Raw genomic sequence first — 19,850 nt, forward strand, 5'->3', positions numbered from 1 at the left:
ACCTGATTTTTGTCACACGACGGTAGAGCGTAGATGGAGATTGCGGGAGTTAATAACTCCGTTCCAGAGAATTGGCTGTGAGGCATATCTACTGTATCCTAGCAGATTGAAGGTGGTAAGAGACGGCCAATTTAAAATTTTCCATTCAGAAATTATGGCAGCTGAATTTTTGGAATGGTTGAAAGAAAAGAATTCACACACTCACCCACAATCCCAAGCACACGCTGATAGCGAACTGGTGGTAGATCTACTGGCAAAAAGATAGTAGGTTCTAGGATATAGTTTTAAGAAAAGCGGTAGCAGAAATAGAGCAGTTTAGCATTTTTTAGTTTGTAGAAAGACAGTAATAATCTGTACATCTTTTTCCCTTTTCTTCTCTTTTTTTTTTTTTTCTGCCAGGGGACAGTAAACAACAGGTGCGGGGGGCGCAGGGGGGCGCGGGATCCAAGCAGACACAGCTGTCACACATAGGTCCCTTGGACCTATTTGCCTGTAGGGGGGGTGGGCCAGTCGGGGTGGGGCTTAGGGGTGGGGGCACAGGGGGGGCAAGGAACATGGAGGAATTTGGAAACATAGTAAGCAAGAGGTATTAAGGAATAAGAAGATTAATGAAATGGAAGAAATATCTGTGTGGTATAATGTCGTGACAACAAAGCGTGTTAAGTTTTTTTTGATTAAAATGATTAAAATTATGGTTATATTTGTTAAAAACCCAGGATGAGTATTCGTATTATGACATGGAACGTATGTGGTCTTAATGACAGGGTAAAAAGGCAGAAGGCGGCAGCCTTGATCAAACAACTAAGACTGGATTTTTTAATATTGCAGGAAACACATATACAGGTATCTGAAATCAGGCTTTTAGATCAGTTAGGCCTGACGGTCATAGCACACTCTAGGCAGGGCACTAGGAATAGGGGGGTTGCTGTGATGGCAAAACAAAGAAATATATGCACTAGGAAAAAATGGGAGGATGTATGGGGTAGATGGGCTCTAGTAGAGTGTATGGTTGGAGAAACTTGGGTCACTCTGGGGTCTATCTATGGGTCTACAGGGGATGATCCGGAGATTTTTGAAGAAATTGACATAGAGTTGGCGACCTGGGCACCCTTTATATTGATAGGGGGTGATTTCAATATTAATGGAGCAGGAGGCTTGGGGTTGGGGTTAGGACCTCCAGTTAAATATAAAGGGAGGAAGAGAAGAGTCTTTAAAGCAGTTTATAACCTAGCTAGGAATAATGGATTATTAGATGTATGGGATGCTCTTAACCCGGGACAAGATGGTTACACATACTTTTCATCGCCTCATAGGATAAGTGTTAGATTGGACTATTTTTTAATTAGTACCCAACGTATGGAGGGGGCAGAGATTGAAAGGATACCAAGGCTTTTTTTCGGATCATAACCCTCTCATCGTCACCTTGAAGTGTATGAAAGTGGCAAGGAAGGCTTCTGACTGGACATTTGAAAGGGCACTCCTCGTGGAGAATGCATATATCCACCATATGAAAAAATGGATAGTTGAATTTTTGAGCATAAATAGACAAACAGCATCGGCTGGGATAGTGTGGGATTGTTTTAAGGCCGGAGTAAGGGGTGAGACTATCAGCTTTGGGGCTAGAAAAAGGAAAGAGGAAAAAGAAAGATCTGAGCGGATAAGGAGGGAGTTGTTGTTGGCAGAGGAGGAACTAACCATTAGGACAGACCAAACTGATAATGGAGATCCAATGGATTCTACATATATGAAACTTGTAAAACTAAGAACGGCAGCAGAAGAGTACATAGCAGAAAGGGCTGCGAAACAATATACAGTGAATAGAGAGAACTGCTATGAGCTGAATGAAAGGGTCGGCAAAATGTTAGCTGCTAGAACCAGACAGAAGACATCTCTTGGTGAGATTAAAGCAATAAAAGATATCTCAGGGACGATGGTAACTAATGTACAAGAAATAAGGGAAGTCTTCAGAAGTTTTTATACGAAGCTTTACTCTGAGAATCAAATAAAAGATCATGAAGATATAATGGAGTATTTGAACGACTATGAGGGGGGACAGTTGAATGAAACAGAGAAACAGAGGATAGACACCTTGTTAGAACTAGAGGAAGTAAAAGCAGCTATGAAGAGTTTACCATCAGGAAAGGCTGCTGGCCCAGATAAAATCCCGTTAGAATTTTATAAGGTCTTCTGGGAGGAGTTGGCAGGAGATATGTTGTATACTTTTAAACAGGCTCAGAAGGGATGCTCAATACCAAATACCTGGTCTGAGGCTGAAATTGTGGTTATTCTTAAAAAAGGAAAAATACCGACTGACCCAGGGTCATACAGACCAATTACCCTTATGAATACAGATACAAAGATTTATTCAAAGGTACTTGCAATTAGATTTGCCAGTGTAATAACACCGTTAGTTACTACTACCCAACACGGTTTTATTCCAGGGCGTGGGACTACGCATCACGTAAGGAAATTAATTACACTTATGGACATGACGGAGGCCAATGGGGATCCATTTGCGGTACTATTATTGGATGCTGAAAAGGCTTTCGACCGGGTGTCATGGGTATATCTATGGAGTGTCTTGGAAAAAGTGGGATTTGGTAGCGGTTTTTTGACAGCGATAAAGACACTATATAGAGACCCGAGCGCTGCAATTAGAATCAATGCGGGGTTAACGGACAAAGTAAAAATTGATAGGGGCACAAGGCAGGGGTGTCCATGCTCCCCGCTGTTGTTTGCCATTTATTTAGATCCGCTAATTAGAAAATTGGAGTTAAATAGACACATCCCCCCAATTGTCACACTCAGGGGGGAGTGCAAGATTTTGGCGTACGCTGATGATGTGGCGGTTATAACATCTTCACCCGCAGAGACTATAAGATATGTGGAAGAAGAGGCAAAAGAATTTGGGAAAGTGTCTGGGTATTCCTTGAACACTGGAAAAACACAAATTATAAAAAATGACAAGGCTCTATGTCAGGATTCTAGGGTGGCACTGACAGGAACATATCTGGGAATAACTATAACCTCAGCTCTAGAAAAAGTAGTAGAGCTAAATATTGATCCTATCATACAGAAAGTAGGGGGTGAGCTCGATAGATTGAATAATCTCCATCTTACTTTGGTTGGAAGAGTAAACATTATTAAAATGCTTATCATGCCAAAATTTTTATACCTCTTTCGAACAATCCCCCTATGGTTTGATAATGCCTGGTTTAAAAAGATTGAGAACATGATTAATAAGTTTATATGGTCCAAAGGCAAGACTAGAAGGGCGGCGAGATTTTTGGCACTTCCACGTGAAAGAGGGGGTTGGGCACTACCAGATATTAAGCTTTATTACTGGGCTGCTGCTCTGCAGTATATGATAGGATTAATAGGTGGAGCCGAAGCAGAAGGAGAGGATCATCTGGGTTCATTAGCAATATATGGTATTTTGATGGGTGAAGAAACCAAGAATATTTTTTTGAAAAATTTTGACACGGCATATTTTAAAAGAACACGCTTTAAGACTCTGTTTGGAGCTCATAAGTTATGGAAGGCGTTTATGAAAAAATTTGGTTTGGGTAAATTCAATAGGTATACGAGGATATACGATAATATGGCATTTCCGCGAGATATATTTTCTGATTCAATATATAGAGAGTGGTTTCGAAATGGAGTTATAAAAATGGGGGACATTATGGGGACACAAGGGATGAAACAATTTGGAATAATACAGAAAAAATTTAATTTGCCAAGAAGTCATTTTTTTAAATACCTACAAGTAAGAAGTTTCCTACAGAATAAAAGAGGGGGGACGGGAGGATTTGAAAAAAATAATATATTAGAAATAATAGAGGGTGGAGTAGATTGCACTATTAAAAGGTTCTACGCAGAGTTAAATGAGCATAGATTAGATGACATGGCCAAATGGGGGGAAAGTTGGGCAGCGAAGTTGGGTATAGAACAAGAATGTTTTAAAGATTCATTAGACTTAGGGATAAAAATTTTGTGCTCTGCATCACTACAGGCACAGCAATACAAGACCGTGTACTGGCTTTACTATACCCCGGCTAAATTAGCACAATGGGGAGCGACAAATGGTATACATTGCCCCAGGTGTATGAGTACAAATGCGGATGCTATTCATATGTTTGCAACATGTCCAAATTTAGTCATATTAATTAAGGAAATTGAAATGTTCTTACAAAGGGCTTTAAAATTAGTTGTTAATTTAACACCTGTGACTATATTATTAGGCACAGATGGTAGTAATGAAGATGAAGCAGGGAAATATTGTATTTTCATTGCTATGGCAGTGTATAGACTATGTATAGCATCTGCATGGTTAGATCAAACGGTACCATCATTTCAGCAATGGTTAGCCAGGCTGCTGAGTATATATAATTTAGAAAGAGCAATCTACTCAAGAAGGGGGAAAAACTCGAGGAAACTTGGTTTGAAAATATGGGAGGCCATAACGAATTGGAAGGAAGAAGGATGATGTATATAGAAAATGTATATAAACCGCTTCTGTATATAATTGTATATAAACTGTATACACTCTGTATTAATTAGTGGATACTTAATGCATAAAAGGTTAGCAAATTAATATATAAGTTTTAGGATATCGAGCTAATTCTAATCGTGACTAATGTTATATTTTGTTATGAAGAAAAAGCTCTATTTCACTTTATGTCTGTTATATGGAGAGGTATTGTATGAATATACCATGGTTATGCTGTATTGTTTATTTGTTCCACGCCCCCTCTGTGCCCCAGTGGGAGGTAAATATATAAAAATCCTTTAATAAAAAGAATTAAAAAAAAAAAAGGAAAAGGCTCAAGCTAAACTGTTGCAAACTCTCCACCGAGTAAAAGGATCAGGAGGTAGTATAAACTCCAACATATAACGGAGTATAAGAAATCCAGAAATCTTGGTTTTATTCTCGAGGTTTTGTGATAGTTCTTGAACATAGAAACTTAGAATGTGGTTTAGTCACTCCCTGGATTTGGTAAAAAGTGACCCCAGTATCTATAGGGAGAAGCATTAGAGTTAATCAAGGCGACGCTATTTAACTGTATTAATGGGTAAATAATTGCTTAGTTACCATTGTTTAGACTCGATTACAATGAGGATATGTGAATGGAAGAGTGTTTAATGATTAAGTTAAAGCTGTAACTATGTTATGCAATGTAATACTGTGATCATTATTGTTTGGTAATTTTGTATTTTTAAATTTTATATTTAGAAACTGTCCTGAAGAAGGTGATTATATTTGAAAAAACCGAAACGCCGCGTCGACTTTTGCTCTTGATTCTTGTTTTATAAATCTTATTATATTTTGTATTGATTGTCAATCATTGTGAATTGTGTTCGCATGATTTTAATGTATTATAAATACCAAACTGTCCACACAGCTGTATTAAATAAAAATATGTATATGCTCGTTTAACTAAACTCTTGAGAATAGCCTAATTTGTTGCATTGTATAAATTGTATTGGCCTTGCATAAAACTCTTGTCCTTTGTTAACACCAATATTGGCTGCCTTTCCAGTGAACTGGCCCAATGATAGTAGGTACACATGTCCTAAACTCATGATACTTTTCCACTAAAAGCATAGTGATTTTGACCATACAGGATAGCTTATTGCTTGTACTGAGGGACACCTTTTGTTGTTTCTTTCTTGTTTCCCCTGGTCCCAGATCAACCTAGAAAGGGGGCCTCCTTACTTTTTTCTTTATGTTTGAGGAAAGTCTTGATCGAGGCAGTCTGCCACTTGACCAACAATTGGCCTTAATAGCTGTCATCCACAAACCTAACGAATCGCCCACTGACTGCGGCTCCTATAGGCCGATTTCTCTTATAAATGCGGAGGTCAAGGTTCTGGCCAAACTCCTGGCTACCAGACTCCTTACAGTCCTCCCCTCCCTAGTTAATGACGACCAATCGGGATTCCTTCCAGGCCGAAACAAGGCCCTAAACCTCCGCAGACTACACAACGTTCTGGGCAGGCAGCCCTACATACAAGAGGATGCCGCAATTCTGTCCCTTGATGCCATACTAGCATTCAATTCCATAGAGTGGTCCTACCTTTTTGAGGTCCGGAAAAGCTTTAGATTTGGCCCTGTTTTCATTCAGTGGGTCTGATTGCTTTACACTGATTTGTTAGGCCAGGTGCGAGTCAACGCCCACACCTCCAGACAATTCCAGCTGCATAGAGGGACCAGACAGGGATGTCCCCTCTCCCCCCTCTTGTTTGCACTTACCTTAGAACCCTTAGCCCACTGGATCCGGTCTGATGCTTCCATCTAGGGGCTTCGGTGGAATGATGATACGATTGATAAAATATCCTTATATGCAGATGATATCCTTGTTTATGTCTCCTCTCCCAGATCCTCCATCAATAGTCTGTTGCATGTCATTACAAATTTTGGTAAATATTCTGGTTTCTCAATCAATTGGTCCTAATCGGTTTTGTTTTGTCTCCATGGCCCTCCACCCGCTCTTCCGAGAGGGTTTTCAATTGCCATAGCCAAGGACGGTTTCAAATATCTTGGCATTTTTGCTACTTCAGATCCCAAACTCTTCTACGACCGCAACCTAAAAGGCCCATTACAGAGACTCCACAGTTACGTATCTCACTGGCGTGCGCTACCTTTATCCCTCCCAGGCAGAGCGGATCTTTTTAAAATGCTGGCACTCCCGCGCTTTTTACATGTCCTTCAAAATTGCCCATTCCCAATTGCTGATTCCTATTTCCGTGCGCTGGAAGGAGATCTACGGCTCCTCTTATGGGATGGAAAGGCGCCTCGAATTGCCCTTAATAAACTCACTTAGGGATGGTACGATGGGGGTATCGCCCTGCCAAATATGCGCCTCTATTATTCGCCTCCCAACTGGTGGCCACCAACTCCTGGATTAATGGGTCACTTGCAAACCAGCTTTTCACTTAGAACGCTACCAGACAGGACGGGACGGGACGGGGTACTTGGGCGCCTTGTATGGTAAATTCCCCCGGAATCGCTACGTGGGGCCCATGTCACAGACCATAGCTATTTGGCACCGAGTTACCAAGAGCCTGGGATGGTCTGGCGTATTTACTAAGGCTACACCGCTCTGGGCCTCACAGAAGCTGGGCTCCCTCTACCATCATAAAGGATTTGATAAATGGGACACGATCGGCATCTCCACTCTAGGTGACTTGGTCCACAAGGGGAAACTACTGACTTTTACCGACATCCAACAGCGACATGCTCTTGCCCAGAGCGAGACCTTCAGATACCTCCAAATTACGCATGCTGTCCTTACGAACGTGTCCGACCTTTCCTCCCTTCCAGAGGCCTCACCTCTTGAGGATAGGTTACTTTCGGAACCTCTCCTGACAAAGGCAATATCTTGCACATACAGTAAATTATGCAACAATATGCCTGACTCCTTCCAGTCCCTACGAAACAAGAGGCAGGGTGACGTAGGACGCCTGGAGGATGACGAATGGAGATTGGCACTGATGTCCCCCAGGGAAACGGCGATAATTCACCGTTTCAGGTTGATTCAATTGAAAGTCCTACACAGAGCCTATATGTGTCTCCGTGGCTGCGACCTCACTGGTTCCTTTTACCATGTTCTGTGGGAATGTCCTTTAATTCAACAGTTATGGGACAGGGCGGCCCGCAAAATGACAGAGGCAGTAGGGAAACCCATCCCTCTTTCCCCTAAAGAGGGGATCCTTAACATATGGGGTGCCTCACGGAGGTGGAGCTCCAGTATTGGCCTTGGGTTTTCTGTTGGTGAAGCGTGCAGTGGCAATGCAATGGGGTGCCCCCCAGAGGCCTCTACTGGTGGGTTGGGTGGCTGAAATGGACAGATGCATGCTGGCTGAACAATCTGTATTTAAGATCAGGGGATGCCCCAAGAAATGGGACAAAAAGTGGGGACACTGGAATGTATATAGAGGTGAGATCTGTACTTCCCCCACTGTGGATATGGCTATGGATAAGGCTGGACCTAGACGTTGTAATGATCCTTGATGTAATATTCTTTCTGTATTGCCCATTATATCCGATTCTGTATTGTATGGACTGATTATTGGATGATGACTCAGCTTTTTGTTTTTCAATAAAATATATATTTTTTTAAATCGCACGAATAATAAAAATGCATTTACTCACCTGTTGCCAGGAAATGTCCCAGTGCTGAATCTAGGCATCCAGCACTGAGTTAGAAAAAGTAACGTAAAAGTAACTTACCTGTAATTTACTGAAAAAGCCTATTCATTCCAATGTACTGTATTTGCTAAGTGTTGCATACTACTGCTCCCCTGTAAATCAAACAAAGTACAATTTCTAATGCATTTTCAAACTGTTCTATATCCAGTAACTTATTACTAAAAAGCATTTAATGCTTACCTGTGCCAGGCTTGCTTGGTTCTAAAAATAAACAACAGTATATTTTTATACAAAAACAATTGGCCTAGAGTTCAGTTATTGAGTGTGTGAATTCAATTGCTGACTGAGTGTGTACATCAAATGCTTAACACTGTCCTCTGATACTGCCTTGCTGCTCGACCAAGCTACCACTATTAGAGAGGTTCTATCTAACTTTAAGCTCTGGGGACACTTGGACTCTATACACACAGTACCTCACTTTGGTGTAGTATATATAGAGCCAGTTTCATACACAAGGCTTTCTGGAGTCGGATTTTGGAGGGAAGGGCATTGGAGGGAAGGAGGAAGGTCCTTCCCTGGAGCAGGCCCGTGGTCCTTGCAATCAGCGTATTAAGTGGGGGCCACGATCCTGGTTATGACCAGTAGTGTATCAATCGGAGCTTCATTTAATGTCAAGAGAGGCTCATGAGAGGTGGGTCCTGGATGAACAAACTCTGTGAGGATGCTGATCTTTACCTCATTAGTTGGAGGGTGAAGTCTAGTACCTCTGGTGCTCTCCTTAAAACTGTGGCAGAGGAGGCACTTTCCTCTGTTGCTGTAGCCGGTGTGGGTGAATGGAGGCCAGTGTCATGCGATGTATCAAGCCCACTTGATTCATGTAGATCAAAAATAGGTTCTCGATGGCACAGGTATGGCTTTCGCCATCATCATCCTCATCCTCATCATCATCATCATCATCATCATCATCATCAGGCTCAGGCATTTCGTATTGGTGCTAAAATGGGGATGATGTCTGGGTGGATTGGGCATACATTGATGCCATGGTGGATGACAGACAGTCTGAGTCCAAAAAAACTATCAGCTACCCACTGGTGTCGACCCTCTGGGTTGCATGGCTTAAAACCTGACTTTGAGGTAACTTGTCCCTTACATACAGGAAACAATGTAGTGTGAAAAATCTGTTATGCCAGACAGCATTTGAGGGAGCGAGCTCCATATCTTCAACGGGTAGGTGAAGAAACAAAGGAACTGATGCTAGCATCCTGAGGTGGCAGCTATGTAGGGGCCCCAATGCCACATCGAGGACGGGACAGACCTGATGTAGAGCCGCACCGCACCACTTGCCAAAGTGAAAGGAAATTGCTAGGAAAATTCTCCAGACCCAGTCAGGAACCAATGGCTATTTAAAAGGTGAGGAATCTGTGGTTAGAAGTATCCATCAGAGGAATATTAACCAAAGCTGTAGCAAGCATGACATGGCATCTCACCTAGCAAATGAATGGACAGAAAGGTCCTCCAGAGTGCTGTCTGTCTCCTGGTTCAACTCATTGTCTTTTGGAGGAGAAGCTGTTCTGCTTTTCAAGGACTTCTTTCCTTTCTGGGATAGGCCGTCTCCTCTGGGTGTAGATCTATCATGCTCAGATGGACGATGAGGTGTACCACTACGAGACTCAAACTCTAGAAAATAAGCAGGAGAGACACAATACATAAAAACATTCAGGTAAAAATCACTGTAACAGTTTATTACTGTTCTCCATCATTGATACAGGTACAAACAGAGAGAGGAGAGCATCTAATTAAGACAATGCTTTTTAACCAAAGAATACCTCTGGGTAGGAATCATTCAGCTTTTTCACTCAAGTATTTTGAAAGGGATTGTTTGCGATATTTCTTACATATCAGAAAGCTTTTGGTGAGAAGGTATGAAGAAAGTAACAAAGTATACTGGTGGGTCTTGGTGCATTCGTTTTTCTGCTATAATCCAGATGGGGTTGGACTGCAGAATAAGGATCTGTTGCTACCTGCTTAGAATTGTGGATTTAATGATAGATGTTTGAACATGGGCCCTCAAAACGTCATGGGGAAGACTTGGGCATCATACTGGTTGGTTTAATGTTAGATATAAACATGAGTTTTGAAAGTATTAGATTTGGCTCCTCTGTAATTCAAAGAATTTGCTAACTGCTCATTTTACAAAAGTATTAAGTCCAATTTACATAGATTGATAATATAACAATTTTACCAAACTTTGTGTCACTTTTTTTAATGGTTTAGGTTTATGCCATTCCTTATTTCGCTCACTTGTAATTCTCTTTTTAGATCAGGTATTTCCATCAGTGAATGCTCTGCCCTGGTTTTGCTGTCAGTTAATTATTTTTGTAGAATACTTTATTTAAGAAAGAAAACACAAGAGTTTTTTCTCAGTTAATGCCCATTTACCTACCTTATCATAATCGCATGGAGAAGAATTCCTACCCATTGTTATTTTGTCCACCATGCCACATCAGTTTGGGCCCCATCTTCAATAGGAACAGCCCAGCCAGAACTGCCAGGTCATGTCCTTCCTGCACTGGAACACAATCAACCCAAGACCGGTTTCGCCCTGTTTGGGGGCTCTTCAGTCAAGCGTGACTTGGTACCAGTCGCACAGTGAGCACGGGACCCATGCCTGGTCATACCCTTGCCACTTAGAGCAGTACATCAAACACATACAAGGTGACTGGAGGAATGCTTGCAGTATGTCTAACCACTGGCAATAGCTTGGGGTAACATTCCAGCCCATTGTTAATTGCCCACCATGCCACCTCAGTTTTGACCCAGCCATACGCAAATTAGTTTTGACCTTGCTCCAACAGAAACGGAGTTGCAGCTGGCTGGGTCCAAATTGAGGTTACATGGTGTGAAAAATAACGATGACCTAGGTTGTGGCCCCAGAAATTACCAGTGGCTGAGATTAATTCAAGCATTTCATTCAGCACTTTTTTTGTATACTCCATTAAAAATAACAACAAACGTGTATTGTACCATACTTTGCAAATGTGTGTAGCTTTGAAATACAAAGTAGAGTTCATATTTTCTGTTCGTGTCATATGCTTTTAAATAACAATAGCCAATATTGGCAGAACTTTCAATGGATAGGTAGTTTTCCTTTCAGGAGTCTAGATCTGACAGTTGGAAAAAAGGGAAATTACTTTCTCAAAATGGCAAAAATCTACTTTATGAATATAAAATGTTTATAGAATTTCAGATAGTTAAATAGTTTTAAGAAAATGCTTTTTAATAGGTGTGTTGTAATTGGAACCTTGCTCAAGAGTCTTGAAGAACTGAAAAGCGCTACAAGGAGAAAGCAGCCTTTTGACTAAGTCTTCCACCTACAGATTACCCAATTCATGAACCTCCACCAGGTGCCAGGCTAGTTCGAGAAATGTTGCAATAGCGCGTCTGCACCTGAAGGTGCTGCCATGGCTCCCAGACGACTGACACATACCAAGATGTAAAGACCCAGCGAGTTATGGGGCACCACATAGCCCTCTGACCTACATTCTCATTCTTTTTTCGACCGTCCTTTACGGCAGAGCAGAGTCTGACGAAGTGGAAGCAATGCAGTGCATACACCAAGGTCTGTTCTCTATTGCCAGCACAATAGCTCCCATCAGAATCGGGAGGTGAGGTGGTCAGTGAGGAATCTGCAGGTAGCCAAAGTATCAATCAGAAAGACTGTCACCAAAGGCAACTAACGTTTTCTTGGGACCTTCTACCTGCAGATTCCTTGAATAGATCACTAAAGGAATATGCTACTTACCAGTATGCATCCGTTCTTATAATAATAATAATAATAATAATAATAATAATAATAAGTTGTAGGGCTGCTGACATTCATATCTGTGCATAGATCGCATAGATCGCTGCCTAGTGTTGGGCTCGGATGATTGCACATTGTTGTCCTGGAAGAGTCTTCAAAGTATCACGAGATAGGTGGCTCCTCCCTCGGACTACAGTGCGCATGGGCATCCTCTCCATCCTTATAGATTGTTTTTCGCCATTGTGGCAGAGATGGAGTATAGAACAGTAAGAGATGTCCATGCAAAGAGTGAATGCTGCAGCTGCGACAGGCACCGGGGAGGCGGGTGGGCGATATGAATGTCAGCAGCCCTACATGCCAAGAACAGATGCATACTGGTAAGTAGCATAATCCGTTCGAGGCATGTGGGCTGCTGAATTCATATCTGTGCATAGAATGTATAGCAGTATCTCCCCTAGCGGTGGCTACCTGTGTCAGCTGCAGCAGTCTGGAAAAGAGTTTTGAGAACAGCCTGTCCTACGGCAGCTTGCCGTTTTAAATGTACATCTACACAATAGTGTTTAGTAAATGTATGTGTTGTTGACCATGTGGCTGCTCTACAAATTTCGTGTAAAGGAATATTACCCAGGAAAGCCATAGATGCCCCTAGCTTGCGTGTGGAATGCGCCCTAGAGGTAACTGTTAAGGTGCGTTTTGCCTTTAAATAACATATTTGGATGCACTTAACGATCCATCTGGCTATACCTGATTTTGAAATAGGGTTGCTCTTGTGTTGCGGTGAGAAAGCAACAAACAACTGTTCCGTCTTTCGAAATGCCTTAGTTTTATCTATATAGTATAGCAGAGCTCTCTTGACATCTAGAGTATGCAAGGCCCTTTCAGCTACTGTCTGTGGGTTTTGAAAGAACACTGGCAGTTTTATGGTTTGATTTATATGGAAATGGGATACCACCTTTGGCATGAATTTAGGGTTTGATCTGAGAACTACTCTATTTGCATGTACTTGAATGAATGGCTCTTGAATAGTTAGGGCTTGCAGCTCGCTAACTCTTCGAAGCGAAGTGATGGCAATAAGGAAAGCCACCTTCCAAGTAAGAAATTGTAGTTCGCATGAGTGTAGTGGCTCAAAAGGTGGTCCCATAAGTCTGGTTAAAACAATGTTCAGATTCCAGACTGGTGAAGGTGGGTGTCTTGGAGGAATTAAGCGTTTAAGTCCTTCCATAAACGCTTTAATTGCTGGCACCCTGAATAGTGAAAGGTGTTGCCTGTTTTGAAGATATGCTGCTAACGCAGCTAAATGAATCCGAATGGATGAATAGGCCAAATTGCAATGTTGTAGGTGCAATAGATAGCAAATGATGTTTTGAGTAGAAGCATCAAGTGGGTTAATATCGTTGTTACCACAGTAAATGACAAAACGTTTCCACTTAGCTGCATAACATGCTCTGGTAGTGGGTTTTCTTGCCTCTTTGATAATATTCATGCAGTCTGGGGGCAAGTTTAGGGTATCCAAACTCTAGGATTTCAGGAGCCAGATCGCTAGGTTCAGCTGTTGCAGGTCTGGGTGTTGGATTTCTCCATGGCTCTGAGTCAGAAGATTGGGTGTGAGTCGCAGTCTTTGATGAGGCACCACTGACAGTTGTAGGAACGTTATGTACCATGGTTGCCTCGCCCATGTGGGAGCAACTAGGATCAGTGTCAGCGAATGTTGGCGCATTTTGCGTGCTACCAGCGCTGTTAATGGAGCTGGGGGAAAAGCGTACGCAAATTTGCCTGACCAGTTCATCCATATCGCATTGCCCTGCGACTGCGGATGTGGGAACCTGGCGGCAAAGTACTGGCATTTTGTGTTTTCGCTTGTGAAAAACAGATCTATCTCCGGGTGTCCCCACTTCCGGAAGAATGGTTGGAGCACTTTGGGGTGAATTTCCCATTCGTGCATCTGTTGGCTGTGCCTGCTGAGCAGGTCGGCTACTTGATTGTCTTTGCCTGGGAGGTGTTCTGCCATGAGAAACATGTTCCTTTGAATAGTCCATTTCCACATTGCTTGAGCTAGGTGCAACAGCTGTGGTGAGTGTGTTCCTCCTTGTTTTTGAATGTAATACATAGCTGTCAGGTTGTCCGTCCGGATCAACACAGCTTTGTTGCATAAGTGTGTTTTGAACGCTTTTAGGGCTAGAAAGATCGCCATCAACTCCAGAAGGCTGATGTGCATTTTCTTTTGTTATACAGTCCAAATTCCCTGTACTGTGTAATGTAGGACATGGGCTCCCCATCCTAGTAGGGATGCGTCCGCGGTTAACACTATCTGTGGGACAGGCTCTTGGAACAGTCGTCCTTTGCAAAGGTTTTGTGGATTCCACCAATGCAGAGAGCTGTAAGCCAGACTGGTCACCAACACTAGGTCTCTTAATTGTCCCTGAGCCTGGTTCCATTGCCTTGCTAGGCACTCTTAGAGCTGACGCATATGTAGCCTGGCATGAGGGAGTATGAATATGCACGAGGCCATCATGCCTATTAGTTGCATAAACACTCGAGCTGCTAATGAGTGTTGGGGTCTGAACCTTTGGATCAACGTTTGCATTCCGTTGATCCGTGCTGCGTTGGGGTATGCTTTTGCTGCCAGTGTATCTATTGTTGCTCCCAGGTACTGTTGGATGTGGGAGGGTTGCAGATGTGACTTTGGATAGTTTAGCGAGACGCCTAAACTGTGCAGGAGATGGATGGTCCTTGACATGTGGTTGGCACATTGCTGGGCTGAGGGCGCGTGTATGAGCCAGTCGTCCAGATATGGGTACACATGAATGTGTTGCCTCCTGAGATGTGCTGCCACTGTAGCTAGGCATTTGGTGAACACTCGTGGAGCTGTTGTGACACCAAATGGTAGGACTTTGAACTGGTAGTGCTGTCCTTGAATTGTGAACCTTAGATACTTTCTGTGAGCAGGGTGTATTGGTATATGAAAGTATGCGTCCTTGAGGTCTAGAGTTGCTAGATAGTCTCCCTGGCGAAGCAATGGTAAGACTTGCTGGAGAGTGAGCATATGAAAGTGCTCCGACAAAATGTATAAGTTGAGGGGCCTGAGGTCCAATATTGGTCTGAGAGACCCGTCCCTCTTTGGAATAAGGAAGTATAGGGAGTATACTCCTGTTCCTTGATGTTGTAGTGGGACTAGTTCTATGGCCCCCTTTTGCAGCATACTGATGACCTCTTGCTGTAGTAGCGTTATATGTTCCTGAGACATTGGACGGTGCACGGGTGGTATGTTGGGTGGTGTTGAGGTGAGTTCTAGGCGATAGCCATGTTGGATAATTTGCCTGACCCACTTGTCTGTAGTGATATTTAACCAGACTGGCAGAAATTGTTGTAGTCTTCCCCCGACCGATGTTATATGGTCTGGGGGTAGTGCCAAGAAGTCACTGTTTGGTGTTAGTGGAGGATCTATTTGCATTGCCTCCACAACCTCTTCCCTTGGTATTATTTCCTCTGTATCCACCCCTGTTTGTGTTCTTGTTGTATGTGGATTACGTGTTACTTTTATAGGTGGAGGATTGCTGTGATGTATTACTTCGCGCTCCTCCTCTGTAATTGGAGCGACGAAAGGAGCCCCGGTGTTGTTGGGACTGAAGAGCTCCCATGGACTTCGCTGTTTCAGCATCCTTTTTCATTTTGTCCAGAATTGAGTCAACTGCTGGACCAAACAAAAAGTCTGAGTTTATGGGCTGATTAAGAATAGTGGATTGGACTTCATTCTTAAAGCCTGATATGCGAAGTCCTGCGTGTCGCCTTAGCAGCACGCTTGTGTTGATGGATCTGGCAGCTGTGTCTACCGCATCTAGGGCACATTTAATTGAGGCATTTGTGATGAGCTTTCCCTCCTGTATAAGTTCATCTGCCTGATTTTTGTAAGGGTCAGGTAAGTGTTGGAGAATGTCCTCTAAACTGTCATAGTGCGCCCTGTCATATCTGGCCAGCAAGGCGTGTGTATTGGCTATTCTCCATGAGTTTGCTGCCTGAGCTGCTACTCTCTTGCCTGATGCCTCAAAGATCTTTGACTCTTTGTCTGGAGGAGCAGCCTCTCCAGTAGTCTGTGAGTTTGCACGCTTTCGTGCGTTGGATACCACTAGGGAGTGTAGGGGTAGTTGTCCCCTGATGTATATAGGATCTATAGGTGCAGCCCTATATTTATTTTCAATTCTAGGGTTTATGACATGTGCCCTAGCAGGGTCCTTAAAAATGTCATTTGCGTGCTTTAAGATGCCCTTCAACATGGGGAGTGTTTTTACATGTCTTTCCGATGTTGTCAATGTATCAAAGAGAAAGTCTTCTTCAATAGCATCAGAATGCATATCTAGATTATGGTAGCTTGCTGCTCTATCTAGTAGAGAGTTAAAGGCTACTGTATCTTCTGTGGGTGATGGCTTAGTTGGGTATACTGCAGGGTCTGTAATGGGCAGAGTCCCTTCAGTGTCTGGTTCACCTCCCCCACCCCATGGCCGTGAATTGGGGTCTCCATATGGGTTTTGTGGATAACCAAACCCCACATCTGCACCCTGATCTTCATCTGGGTTGTAGTCAGAGCGTGCAGGTGAGTTTGTGGCATATGGAGTAGTAGGCATAGCTGGAGGGATAGGCTCAAAAATTATTGGAGAGGTAGCACAGTCTCTTTTTCTTGAGTGGAATTTTAGAAAAGTCTTCAGTAGGCAGAGGTCTTTTCTTTTTTGTGTGAACAGTCACTTTACCAGTTTTCGGGTCAATATATAGTTTTGACTGGTCTTCTGTGGAGGGGTCTGGATGGATAATCTCGTCTTCCACAGTTTTTGGCCTTGGAGCTGTATCCTTTGGTTTGACTTTTTTAGGGTCGATGCGTTTAATGGGTTTGACCGCTTTTGGTGGTTGGATCGTTTTTTGAGTTTTTTCGACAGGTTTTGTTGGTTGGACGTCTTTGGCAGGCTTCACCACCTTCTTCGGACCGAGCGGTTTGGTCGGTTCGGGAGTGTCTTTAGGCGGTAGAGGTGTTTTCGAAGCCTGCGGTTTTGGCTCGATGCCCCTTTTCGGATCGATGGGCTTCGGCTCGACCGATTTTCTTTGGTCCACCTTAGGTTTCACTTTCGGTTCGACGTTTGTTTTGGGCGTAGGCCTTTTGCTTTCGTCGACCGTTTTTTTCCCTTTGTCGATAGTTGAGCCTGATTTGCTCAATTTGACGTGCTTTGATTTTGGATTGTGGGTCGAGTCGACGTGCTTTTGTTTGGGTGTCGATTCGACGTGTTTTGGCCTCGATGTTGACTCCACGGCTTTTGACTTCGAGGTCGACTCGGCGGCTTTTGGCTTCCATGTCGACTCGACGCTCTTCGGCTTCGAAGGGTGTATTGGAACTGTGGCCTTCGGGTCGACGCCCTTCGGCTTAATCCCCTTCGGTTCTACGACGTTCGGTCTGAAGACGGTATTATGGACGAGTTTCGGTTTAGATGGAACCGGTGTCGTATGTCGTGTCTCAGAAGGCTCTTTTTGTATGTTCTTAGCCGGGTGGTATGGCGGGGCTATAGAACCAGAATGTTGATCTTGGCTAAGGCCTGTTGGCGATGCCTCGACCTGAGTCTCTGATATTGGTGTAATGTCTATATGGGGCGGTGTACTCACGGTTCGCCCCTCGTCGTCATCGGAGTCGTCTTCGGGCTCTGGTGCCGACCTCTGCATTTCTTGCCTCGCCGCCCGTGGATTCCGGATAGTCTTCTTCGATCGGAACTGGGCACAGGCTAGGCAACTATCTTCATTGTGATCTGGAGATAGGCATTTGTTGCACACTGGATGTTTCTCTGTGTGCGGGAATTTGGAGTTGCACTGCGGGCAGTATTTGAATGGACTTTGTTCCATCGACGGTCGTTCCACGTGGCGTCGAGAAGGCCTCACGGCCCGATTCAAAGACCGGAGTGCAACAGATGCTTTAAAAGTGTATTGGTACTGAGCGCTTAACAATACCGACGGATCCGAAGGCCTTTTGGCCTTTAGAAACGTTTTTGTTGATTCCGAACTTGGAGTGCTGGGAAGTACATCCGAACCCAATGGCGGAAAAAAACAATCTAAGAATGGAGAGGATGCCCATGCGCACTGTAGTCCAAGGGAGGAGCCACCTATCTCGTGATACTTGGAAGACTCTTCCAGGACAACAATGTGCAATCATCCGGACCCAACAATAGACGGCGATCTATGCACAGATATGACTTCAACAGCCCACATGCCTCGAACACAGTTTTACAAGAATGACAGTCTGAGGTCAGGGTCAGGTAGGTACAGTTGGTACACCCTCAGCAGCACAGGGGCAGCCGGGTGCAGAGGTAGGTAGGCCCAATGATATCCAATTGAGGGGAGGGGGCCTTTGGTTGATGGCTGCAAGCAAGCAGGCCACGCGGCTGTGGGAGCTGAGCTCCTGGTCACTTACTCAGGGCAAGTGGGGAAGTAGAGTAGGGTAGTAGTTGCACTTCCAGCTGCACTCGGGCGGCTGGGTGCAGGGTGCTTTTAAGCCGTTGGGCGCCCTATGTTATTTAATGGAAAAGGTAAAAAGGGAACAAAGGCTGCAGACTCTGGGACGGTGATTCTTCAGGTGCGACCATCAATTCGAGAGGTAAGTTGGGATCTTGGAGAAGAGGTAGGTACCCCAAAGGAAGGCACAGGGGGCTGCAGGGAGCTGCAGGGAGCCGGGTGCAATGGTGTCTTTTGGTGTTGGGAATCTTACCCTCGGCTGGTCGCGTTTGGGGGGTTGGGGGGGGGTTCTGGTTCTGAGGCTGCAGGCGTCGTCTTGTTTGTTGAGGAGGGTCGCCGGGCACTGGACTTCGGGTCCAAGTCGCCGGGGGGACGTCCTCGTGGTCTTGGTTCACTCTAAGAGGGTCAAGGCAGGCAGGTCCTCCGGGGTTCTCGAGGTTGCTGCCCGCAGGAGACGCCGGGGTTAAGCAGGAGCAGGTTCAAGGATCAACAGGCCGGTAGGGCTGGGGCCAAGTCAATTGTCGTCGTCCTTTTGTTAGCAGCTGCCCGGCAGGTCGTCCTCCTTGTTCTTCTTCTTGTCTTTCAAAACGGGATCTGAGGAAGAAAGGTTCAGGGAGCTCCTAAATACTGAATTTAGGGGTGTTACAGGTAGGGTAAGGGCAGGGACCAATAGGTCCCTGTCCTGGGGTGGGTACACCCCCTAGCCTGCTCCTCTCCGGTGGGAGGGGGGCAGGAACCTAGCTGTGAGTGGGCAGAGCTCCTAGTCTTCAAGATGGCCAGAGCCCGTGGTCGTGTTTCACCGCCTCTCCCACCTGAGGGGTGGGGTTGACACAGGCTGGCAAACCCCCCTTCCTGATGTAGGGTTTCCCGCCAGTCTTTTTTAAGAGCAAACATTATTAAATGATAACACTAGTTGAGAGTATTCTAGGAAGGTTTGAGCCCCTAGCGATTTATGGTTACCTGCATGATAAAGAGACTAGGAGTAAGGATAACAATAATGTTATTTTGATGAATGCATAGGGGAGAGGAACTAGTTCTTTCACCCGCTTGCATTAAGCATATGTATCCTTATCTTCCTAGAGCGTGGCCTCATTATTCCTGAGTCTGAGTCCAGGTGAGGTGAGGTCTATTCCCCGGTTATGCTGGGTGAGTGTTATTTCCATTCTACCGAGAGGGAAGTGAGCAGCATATTCTTCATCTTAAACATTAGTTTTGTTTGATTTTGTGTTGTTCCAGATCTAATAAAGGATCCACTGACACGGAGGATATGTAACTGATCTATTGTATCCTTTGGATTTTTTCACTTATTGTATATCTTATTTGATTGGTCTTGATTTAACTATTTTTTCACTTTGCAGTAGCAACGTCACGAATAAAGGCCCTGAAGAAAGCCTTGGGTCTTCCCCATCTAGGCTG

The 19,850-nt window shown here is 44.2% G+C and overlaps 1 protein-coding gene across 1 annotated transcript in view; it reads right to left on the reverse strand.

Annotated features, from left to right (window-relative positions):
• CEP350 (centrosomal protein 350) overlaps nt 1-19,850 on the reverse strand; it is a 1,478,431-nt gene that overhangs the window by 917,278 nt on the left and 541,303 nt on the right. The window contains exon 15 of the mRNA XM_078643560.1: nt 9,640-9,829. Coding sequence (XP_078499686.1) covers nt 9,640-9,829 — 190 coding nt within the window. The remainder of the gene's footprint in view (nt 1-9,639; nt 9,830-19,850) is intronic.

Source organism: Lissotriton helveticus, chromosome 1_1 (genome assembly GCF_964261635.1).
Source record: "Lissotriton helveticus chromosome 1_1, aLisHel1.1, whole genome shotgun sequence".
Taxonomy (NCBI): Eukaryota; Metazoa; Chordata; class Amphibia; order Caudata; family Salamandridae; genus Lissotriton; species Lissotriton helveticus.